The following is an 11564-nucleotide window of genomic DNA, read 5'->3' as shown; positions in this document are numbered from 1 at the left end:
GTGAAACAGCTTCTACTCTGCGTTGATTGCTTGGTAGGTTTTCTGCTGTGCAGAAGCAAAGGCAGTCTACAAAAGTGCTGCTTGTCACTGTTTTTTTTTTATTTTTATTTATTTAAATTTAAGAACATGGCTTTGTTTAAATGGAAAATATTAGTGGCTTCATCCTCTCAGTGTCAAAATATTTCTCCCTATGATCGGTCGAAGAAAGTTGGGTTGAATGGTTTCAAAGGCAAATTATTATTCTATGCATATGCGTGTATGCATTGCAAGTTTAGGTTAATTGTTGAGAAATGCTTTGAGTTGCTCTAATAAATCTTAAGAGAACTGGACTTAACCAGTCCAAAAATGCTCTTATTGTTAACCGAACTGTCTCGAATGCTTCAAAAATTGTTCTAGCCACTTGCGTCAGGCTAATACTGGCACAGATTGGATCTTACAAATTTCAAATTCTCCGTTTTTCTTTTGCAGTGATGGCAGCTGAACGCTTCCTGTCGTCGGTTCATGATTACAGCAAGTAAGATGGAGGCAAATCTTAGCTGATTGTGAATCTAGATCGCTCATTTGGATAAAACTCGGATTGTGTTTTTTAGGGGGACCCGTCGTGATAGATAGCCCTTTATTATTTGTAACCTAAACTCTAGAGACGTCAAAAACCTATGAGATCGAAGTTTATTTGTTTTTTGGTGGGCTTGTGAGACAAAGTGCAAGAACTTTTTTTGTGATTTACAAAATCATATCTGCTGTTTTAGGGTGTAAGTACATTGGATTTGCCAATGCACTTATAATTAGAACCAATCAACAATTATGTAAACCATATATCAGATCAGAGAATATATTGTAGGGGAATGGATGATCAGCATTGGGTACGGGGTCCCTTTCTGAACACTCCATATTCCACTTTGGGTCCCTCCTATAAATCCAATGGAAAACGAAAGCTGTAAAGGAAAGTAATCGTTTTTAATAATAGGAAATTTGCTGTACGAAGTATGGAGATGGGAAAATGGCGGAGTTTCAGGTTGGTAAATGATGGCCGGAGTTGCATCTTCCTGCCATGTGCGGGTTGGATTTTAATAATAGGAAGAAAACAGAGAGCGTTATGACAAAAGCTCCCGTGCAATCCGGGCCAATAACATGGCTTCTAGAGTAGACTCTCCATCCTAATTCCTAAGAAGGGTATGATTCCATCACATCTCCCCTCTCTTGGTCTTGGGCAGGTTTTATTAATCAAGTAGTTAGTAGTATTTGAATGAAGAGGAGCAGCAGTTAAAGGCCGAATCTTTGTTTGGTTTACCTCTTTCTAATTTGTCCAACCTCTGACAACCCCAGTTCCCGACCTGCCAAGAATGGATCTCAAAGATATTTTCAAGTACTTTAATTATGGCTATTCCGAATTTATGACACGAAACTTGAACTTGGACGGCACCCGGAAAAGAATTTTACCACCCGTTTTGGAAGCTAAACTGGAAGCTGTGATATTTCTGGTTGCGCTAATAGGAGAAAATGGAACAGGTTTTTGCTGGGAAAGATCTCAATTGAGGTTCATTTAGCTGAAACATTTTTGTGTCTTGGCTATGGAGAATCTGGAAATACATATGATTGTATAGCATATGCCTTCCCTGACTATTTTCTCAGGAATTTGAATACATGAAAATTCTTTTGTTAAATCCGTTTACCTGCTAATTCTTTTTTTTTTTTGCCATTCTTCCGCCGAGAGGCAGAAGTCCATGTGAATCTCATCTATTTCGCTGGTAAGCCTTGTAGCGTTTGTTTATTATTCTTGGAATTGGCTAAAGCTGCAATCAATCATTTTCAATCATTTGCTTTAACTAAAGAATCGAATGATGGGAAGTGATTGAGAGAAAGACTAGCGAACCTCAACTCCGCATCGTCCACTAAACAATGGAATCACTAGGAATAAGGTCATATGCCCCCTGCATGATTTAGTAGGCTAATCGTGTCAACGGTTGCTGAATTGAAGTACGGTCCACGATTGGTACGTTTGATGCAAAAGACGGGGCATGCTCGCGAGAGTTATAGCATCTACTTTCTGCAAAAGATAGGAGTCCATTATTTCCTTACAACCGAGAGAATGAAGGATGAAACCTGCATCCTGGGTTTGAAGCCCTTGACAATCGTCTTCAATAATGTCTACTTTTATTCAAGAACTAGATTCTGGTGCAATCAAATTGTGGCTGCTGTTGCTGAATCAACGATCACCTAGACTCAAAATCCTTGAATGGGGAACTTGTTCCTCTCATTTGTCCATCATTGCTTTAAATGCTTTTTCTCTATAATGCAGCGGACCACGGAAGGAAAAGTTTATATGAAATCCCACAAGGGATGGATGGAGCTAGAGGGATAAAGACTAATACGTATTTCTCGGGAATGACCTATATCCTTAATCCATGTGTAAGAACTAAGAATACTAATCCTCTGCAATAGGCTATGCTGCCTCTCCTACTACGCCTATCACGTTCGCGGTCGTGGGTTGCGGTCTCGGTTGTTTCACATCCGTCGCGGCATATCGGTTGAATATCGGGTGATACGCACATTATAATACATGAAAGTTTCCAAAAAATTTGAAAAAATTACAAAAATTAGAAAATATAAAAAAAGACACAATTTGAAAAAATATCTGAATCGACTCCGAGTGGACTTGGATATATCGGTCGATACCATGCATCACGAATTCGAATCGGCCAATATTAGCTGAGTCAGAGTGAGTCGCCGCGGACATGGTAATATCCGTAATTCGGAGATCGGTATCGTATCGATCCCTTCTGGTTACGATTCGACCGATACGCATCGGTATCGGCTGATACGTAATACGTATTTGTCGGGAATGACCTATATCCGTAATCCATGTGTAAGAACTAAGGATAATAATCCTCTGCAATGGGCTACGCTGCCTCTCCTACTACGCCTATTGTTCTTTTGACTTTATACATCAGATAGATTATTGATACAGGCTGCAGAGCCCTTACACCAACCCATGTGAGTATCTTTTAAGGACTTGATCTGCACCCTGCAATCATAGTTGTGAAAATCATTCAATCACCATAGGATGACTTAGTTTAATAAGAACGGATGAAAAGTTACTCCAAGTTCTACGTAATCAGAGTGGTCGTTAGATTGTTTATACATGTACAACATTGGCCGCTATCAATCAGGATTGGTGGGTTAGAAGAGGGTTTATGAATTGATGGTCTGAAAAGCTGGAACAAGCGAAGCTTTCGGTTCGCGCCGTTGACGTCAACAGTAGTAAATTGTATACAATTCATGATGCTACTAAAGAAGGAGGCCTCACTCCTGAGGCAGACACTTGGGGCTGAAATCTATAGGTTTCAGTGCAGTTTTATCTGTACTGTCTTCAACTTTTTAGTTGTAGAGCGGTGTTTTGTTTAGACCTTTAACATATACGCAAAAGTACAATATATGACCAACATCATCGAATCCAGTAGTGGTACAATTACAAGTAACGAGGATCTCGACAACTCAAACTACTGAAGAGAAGGGATGGGAGAATTCCGCTTCCAGATTGAAGGCAGCTAACTCCTGATATTTCTGTTACCTGAATTGTGATCAAGGTACCAACTACCAAAGAGGAGATTACATAAGAAGTGAATAACTCGAATTAAGGGCCTGGAAATCTGTTACTAATAATTTAGTAAACATCTCTAGCTAGTAACTTTTCACAGATTCATCAGATCACCCTAAAAGTTTTCAAAACGCTGGTGGTCATCCAGATACACAGACGGCCGTTCTTTCACTTACAAGTCACCTGGACAGTTGATCCAATCATGTAGAATGTGACAGTCGGTCGTTCCATGATTCTGGAACGGTTAGCCAGGAAATTCATCCAAGAAATATGCTTCCCAGATACAGAAACTGTCTGGCGTTGAGGAGTTAATCAACGTACTCATTTACATTATTATTGGAATTTGAACCTACCTCCAATTCTTTTTATGCTGGATTCCCACCATCATTATTTGGACCCCATTTTTAGCTCTCTTATTTATTTATTCATCTATTTATTTGTTGGGTGAGTTGTGACTGAGAAAACCAGCATCTGGGCGTTTGCTAGAATTGTGAAATTTGAATTAAAATACAACTATGCAAAAGGGCTTGGAAATTGGAATTGGTTATGTAGTTAATGCTTTTCTGACTAATCCGGTCATCTTAAATTGATTCTTTTGCAGACTATCATCCCATAAAAGCCAGGCAGCAGGACTGGATTAGCAACAAAATGAGGGTCTACCAAGTGTGGTGTCCGGCTTTCGCTTTTGTTTAATTTATTTATGGAATAAAGCTGGCTACATCAATTTAATCATAACAAAAGCTACCCTAAATCAAGAATCTTTTTGCTGTCGCCATGCCACGGTTTCATTGACACGTCTTGCTAAAAGCTAAACTGATTAAAACTAAACCCCGCTTAATTAGAACCGCTATTTTACTACTCCAGCAGTACGCTACCAAACAAAGCGGGCACCTTTTGGCGTTTTCTGTTTTCTCCGTTTCATGAATCCGATTTCTTTTCTTAATTAAGTACTGATTAAGGAGGAGACGAAATGTACGGAGTTGATGATGACACTGCTTCCTTTTACAAGTCACAACAGCCATGAGCATGAGGACGTACTATGATGAATGAAATCTTTCACCATTGATGGTTGAGAAAATCTCTTAGTTTTTTTTGACGTGGCGATATGCGTTGTACTACTACTACCTTCACAAGAACTACATCACTTGCTCATAGATGAGTTTGTTTGAGGAGCAAGATTTAGGCCACAAACTCCTTTGCTTAATTAATTATGTCATGAACTTAGAACCAACTCTTGAGAGGAGTAAATCTTGAGGTGTAAATCCAAGCTCTGCCAAAACTGCGTTGCTCATAAATATTTGCAAATCCAACTCATTTTGTTGCAGTGAATCTTGGATCGAGCTTGTTTTTATTTCTCCAAATCTGTTTGGTCGGTTCCTTCTCATAAAAAAGTTTTGCCCTTAATGCACATTTGTGTCAGAAATGCACTAGCATCGCTCAGAACTGTCATCTCTACGTGTTCCCAAAAGCTGGAAATAAGAAGTCATAAAGTACCGATCCATCGTCAGTATGAATTTTATCCCAACTGATTTGTCATTCATTTGACCGTGTTGTTGATCAATCAAATCAAGGTTTGCTTGTCAAAGATAATTACGCAAGAGCCAATCAAGTGAGGTGGACTTGAGGTTCCATGGATGTTTTCTCGTGGCGCAATGTAACTTTCTTAGTTTATTACTCATAACCATGCGGGAATCTGATCAGCGTACGAGGCCATGTATACGTACATAAGAGCAAGATTTACGCCCTCACGTTGCTTTGTCTGCATATAATCAATTAGCAAGAAGAATATTGAGCAAACATTGAACATTTGATGCGCAGCTGCTATGTGGTTGTTGATTCCAAATTTTTGCATGAAGCCAAAAATGAGTTGAGCTAAGCAATAATATCCATTGCCTGTGACAGCTATTCTGCTATTGCTAAAGGGGCATACGTCCACCGAGATTGTCGGGCTTAATCCCACAGCATTCTTCGCAAAGCCAAAAAGCTTGGATGCAAATTCGTGGATAGAACTGGACATTCTCTATTCTACGACAAAACACAGTTGCGGAATTTGTGAACTGGTGTTTAAAGCTTTAGGAAGTGTCTAATGAGAATATTTAGCGATGGTTGAATAATCAAAGGATTATTAGCTGTAAATGCAGAGGTCGGCCCGGCCCGCCTAAGCATTTTTCTAGACCATTCTTTGTTTTCATCTATCTCATCCCCCCCCCCCCCCAAACAAAAACTTCCAAAAACTTAGCTGATTGCAAATTATTATATAGCTGGAACCCGTACTGAACCGAGTGCCCGCCGTTCAAAAATCTTGACGTTCGTGTGTAAGTTTCGTCATGTTCAACATTGAAATGAATAAACTAATCACGTCGAAAGACCAATTCCAACTGGGCCGTACAAAAAAGTGGCCACGGCGGGTGGAGGGGAGGGGCCGTAAAAAACTTGCGAGTCTGCTGAGTACAACTCAGCTGCCCGGAACCTAGACGCCCTTGCTGCAAATACTTCTGAGTAGGGATGGCAACGGGACCCCTACCCCGCCTCCCGTCTCCCGTCTCCCGTCTCCCGTCTCCTTGCCTATTAATTCCCTCTATTTGTTATATAATTTAATTATAGTCAAATTTTAACAAATAATTAAGTATTAAAATATCAACATATCATCAAATTATTATTTATTATAATTTTATAATTAAAACTCATAAAAATAATCAAATAAAAGCTATTTGAATACAATTCAACCTGATGAAACAAATACAATTAAAGTAGTCAAGTTTTCACTTTTGACACAAATACAATCACTAAATCATTATTGTATTTTTGTTTAAGAAAAAGAGTGTTATTGTATCAAGTGTAATTAGAAATTTAGTAAAAATGTATTAATAAATTTAATATAACTAATTAATAATTTCTATTAGTAGACATGTATGATTATTATTATGATTGATAATATCAATTATATTACATATACCAATATATATTATATAATATATATAACTAATAATATCATTATTATAAATTTATAATTAATTAAATTAAATATTATATATATAATTAGACATATATTTATTAAATTTTTTATCTAATGACAGGGCGGGAGATGGGGCGAGGATATACTCCCCCGCTCCGTTTCTAAAGGGGAGGGGAGGGAGGTGGAAATTCCCCGTTAGTCCCATGTGGACACCCGTCCCAATTACCATTCCTATCTTGAGGCCCCTCCCCCAAAAAAGGTTTTAACATGGGCTGTTAAAATATTGATGTAAATGCCGCCATATTGGGCTATTTGAATATTGAGTGACAACTGGTGATTGGCCCAATTGGAAGGGGTCAGTGGATCAGTGCAGTGCCCCACTACCACCAGAGCACCAATAGGAGATGAACTGTAGCTGGAGGCGGTGCTGATGCCTCCCAAGACGGTGCCATATCAGCCCCTGACGCTGACGTGAGATAACGGTATTTCTTTGAAATACGCGCCGAAACGTAGCAGATAACACTAGTGACACTGCCACATCATCAAATCATTGGGGGCCCATCCTCCTTTCTTGATACTTGTATTGGAGTAGTACCATACTGACCTGGATCATTGATCGATGCTCCTTTAACCCTGGGACGGGACCAATGCAGCCATTTTTATGCAGTGAAAGAAGTTTAGCTTGATTCCCCAAATCCCCGCAAGTACTGTTGTCTATCCATAATACAGATAACAATTCTTGCTCATTATATTCCCAAATCTTCAAATACTTATTGAAGAGTTAGTAAGAAGCAACAAAATCGGGGAAAGTGTAATTGTCGTGAAATAAAAACAAAAGTAGGATAGGAAAGTGAGTCTAATTTTTTTTTTTTTTTATGAAATTATACATGCACCAAAATTGTCAAATGGTTGTATGGATTTTATATGTTGGAGAAGTGTAGCTTGGCTTTTTTTTTTTTTTTTTTTTTTTTGGGGGGTATCTGATTAAAACATTGAACAAGGTATATAATTATAAATGTTGTGCTCCTTAAATCTTAACAAGTGGGGGCACTAAATGCAATATTGAGGTTTAGGGGGATGCATTCTAACTCTCACTTAACAAGAATGCACAACGTGGGACCTTGAGCTTTCCTTCCAATGAGTGGCTTCAATGCCAAATTACGGATACCAACTATGGACCTTCAAACATCCAAAATCCCTACAAATAAAGAGCATTATGGATACCAAAAATCAGAACAAAATGCATTATTGTTGTTGAAGTTCGGACAAACGCCACATGTCACACACCTTCAATGTCCAAACGTTTGAGTTTCAAACAGTGCATACCACGTAGTACTGTACATTGAGATTTAACTGAAATTTGATTCGGTAGAAACTACTAAACAAAAGTGATTAATTAAGAGGAGGAGCATTTTCATTTTGGCTGCTTGTTCGGATGAAACTGCAGATGGGGCAGCCTCGCACATGGGTCAGATGTGGAGAATACAGAATAGAGAGCTTTTAGTTAAAGGGATGTAGTATTAAGTAAATATTTTTTATTTTAAAAGGAATCTGCCTCTTTCGGCCCAACTACCCTCCCCCTAGAGAGACAGAGAGTCCTACAGTCCTTCTCTGCATGTGATGTGGCGGGTTTTGGAGTTTGGAGTTTGGACTTCCAAACTTCGTGCAGCCACCACTATGACTCTATCTATGGCTGCTTCAATCACACATACATACATATATATATATACAACAATAGTGAGTGAGATCAATATAAACTGATTACAAACCATTCAATTGAAAAACACATTTAGCGAGACTTAAGACTACTAAATTCTAAGATCTTTTTAGTCACGAGCATTAGATCAGAACTTCATTATTATTTCTTCTAAAGCCTCAATTGTTCACCAGTAGTGAAAGTAGCAATTTTCCAATAATTACGGTTAAGATATAGAATTTCAAATAATTACTCTAAACTGTAAAAACATACCTTGTTTGGATTGCTTCAAAGAAAAATTGCTACATTTTTTCGAAAACACATTTTTTAATCACCTTTTTACCTCACATATACTAAATCACAACAATAATTTTTCTACAAAAAAAAATCTAGAAAAATGCAATCCAAGCAAGGCCTTATAAGAAATCTTCAACCATTTGAGCTTAGCAGCCAACGTTTAAGAAGTTGATGTCGGGATAACGAGGCGTCCGAATCCGTTTTACGGTTTACAACTAATCCTGTTCGAGTTGGGTCAGACCCCATAAGGGGTAGCTCTCCCAACATTATTTTTTCCATTCTCATGGATTTCAAACTCGAGACCTCATGGTTAAGGGATGCAAGCCCTTCCACTTGCACCAACATATGTTGGTTATCCTCTATTATTAGTAGATACTACGTACATAGGAACGGTATCCCGGTTTTTTTTTTTTGTGTGGCCTTTTCTAACCTGTGCTCTTTTGTCAAAAGTTCAACAACTAGTGCGGACACACACACACGCACACCCGAAAAAGTGTCTTTATTTAAAATTTTACTTATTACTTCCCCACAAAAGATTTATCTTCCAAAAAACATGGCAACTCATGTGCGTAGTTCAAATTAATTACTTACCAAATGAGAATAGATTACTTTTTTTTTTTTGGTTATTATAAGAATAGATTACTTAATTTGGCAAAGCACAATTAATGGTTAATAAATTATGGAATTTTCTAATAAATATCCTGTGACACTCAGTAGCACACTTAAATTACATCCCTTATATTTAAACACTTTCTTAAATTTCATATATATATAAAATTAAAAAAACCAAAATAGCGACAGCAGTGAAAACGAAGAACCTGTATAGAGTCTAAGAATCATATGAAAACGCATCTGAACATTTAAAAGTAAGCGAGCAAATAAGAATATTCCTTAAAGCCTAAAAATCAACACTTTTCCATTTATAAATTCGGCAGCCAAATGCTATAAATTATAAATCGTCAGAATCAATTCACCCCTATATTCTCATTAAACATCTTTTTTTTTTCTTCTGACCAGTAATTTTCGGGAAACTAAGGTCGTGTTTGGATTGCATTTTCTAGGATTTTTTGTAGAAAAATTACTGTAACGATTTGATGTATGTGAGGAAAAAAGATAATGAGGAAATGTGATCATGGAAAACATGCAATTTTTCGATGAAAAACGACTGTCCAAACAAAGACTTAATTATTTCGCTATACAAAATCTTTTAGAACAAACATGTAGATGAATTCATGTACTAGCGAGCAAGACAAGTGTCTTTGTAATTGCCAAAAGAAAAGTAATATTTATTTTTCTGGCATCGCCTTAATATGCAACCCCCTTCATTTTGCCCGTCTAATCAAATCTAACATTTTAATATAAATTTTACTTCAAAGACGTTTGACCACAATCAAGTTATGTAACAAAATTAGTGTACTGTAACGATTTGATATATTTGATGTAAAAAAATGATTGAAAAATGTGTTTACGAAAAACTTAAATTTTTTTTTTTTTGCAAAAAAGTTACTAATACAAACAAGGTTGTAATAATATATTCGAATCCCTTAACTAGTGTAAATTTGAGTAATCCAATCAAACCGCAGTACAGCCAATTAATCAAACCGCAGTACAGCCAATTAAAAGCCATTTAAATATGTGGCAACACAGCCGCTGCCATTTTGTAATTATTTCAGGAAACCAAGGGCATTTACTAACCCCACCTCTACATATATCCTCCGCCGTCCCACCTTCCGAGCCCCCTCGCCTTCTCAGCTTATTAAGAGGTTCTCTTCCCTCAACTCTCTCTCTCTCTCGTGAAAGAAATATAACCAAAACAAAAAAAAAGAAAGAAAAATGTCAGGGTGCAGCAAAATCCGGTACATTGTGAGACTCCGCCAAATGCTACGGCGGTGGAGGAAGAAGGCATCAATGACTGCCAAGCGCTTACCGTCGGATATACCTGCTGGACATGTGGCCGTCACTGTAGGGACCGATTGTAAAAGATTTGTGGTCCGGGCGACGTACTTGAACCATCCATTGTTTAAGAAACTATTGCTCCAGGCGGAGGAAGAATATGGGTTTACGAACTCAGGGCCACTGGCCATCCCCTGTGACGAGTCCCTGTTCGAAGAGGTTCTCCGGTACCTGGCCCTCTTCGAGTCGACTCACAGCAACTCAGCCCGATTCATGAATTTGGAGGAGTTCCAAAGATATTGCCACGTAGGCATGCGGAGCAACCTTGAGTTTCTAGCGGAGTCACGCCCCCTCCTCAACGGGATTGCCGATAAGTCCGTTTGGTGAGAGGGGGGGATTGATGAATGAGGGTGGGCAGAAGCTGATTCTTTTACCCGGATTTTTCTTCTTAAAGGTTGCTTTAATAATTCTTGGAAATTTGATTCCGGGAGGGTCCTGAATTACCCAGTCTACTGACTACTGAGTCGCGGTGGTACTGAGTCTGAGTCTACTCCGGAGGATGTGACGGAGATGGCAAGTAGGTGGGCAAGTAGCCACCGAGTCGTCCCGGGTTCCAACCGGATGAGAACCAGCCAACAACAGAGGAAAGACCACCCCGCCTAATAAAATTTGCAAAATGCGGACGAGGGAAGCGAAGAGCAAGTTTGCGATTATGAGGGGAAAATTTTATTTTATTTTTTTTAAAAAAAGGACCAAAGGAATAATGATAAAGTCACTACTGTTTTGTACATCATTAATGTGATTTTTATTTTTTACTTCCACTGATTAATGGTTGGAAATTGTAGAGAAATTCAAGCATGCTTGTCCATGTTATTATATTATATTTATCACTAATATTTTATTATGGATAGTAAGTTGTTCATTGTTTTACTCTTCTGGTACTTAAATAGTACTCCTCCATATAAATATGTTAGCAGAGTAGTGATGATAATTGAGAGTATAACGTGCATGAGCAGTTGTGGAAGTTATACAGCAACAACCCATGTGAATGAAAGCAAGCGTGAGTTCAGGACGTGCCTTCTGCCTTTGTAGTATCATTTTGTTTTGTCCTGCACTTTTGTCTG

At 38.2% G+C, this 11564-nt stretch overlaps 1 protein-coding gene across 1 annotated transcript; it reads left to right on the top strand.

Annotated features, from left to right (window-relative positions):
- The first annotated feature begins 10310 nt into the window (after nt 1-10310).
- Nucleotides 10311-11184, top strand: LOC113750106 (auxin-induced protein 6B). Its single transcript, XM_027294043.1, has one exon. It carries the CDS (start codon nt 10381-10383, stop codon nt 10825-10827), a length of 447 nt encoding a protein of 148 aa, XP_027149844.1. The 5' UTR covers nt 10311-10380; the 3' UTR covers nt 10828-11184.
- Nucleotides 11185-11564: the final 380 nt, after the last annotated feature.

Source organism: Coffea eugenioides, chromosome 10 (genome assembly GCF_003713205.1).
Source record: "Coffea eugenioides isolate CCC68of chromosome 10, Ceug_1.0, whole genome shotgun sequence".
Taxonomy (NCBI): Eukaryota; Viridiplantae; Streptophyta; class Magnoliopsida; order Gentianales; family Rubiaceae; genus Coffea; species Coffea eugenioides.
Note: the sequence above shows the minus strand (reverse complement) of the source record. Positions and strands in the feature narration are given on the sequence as shown.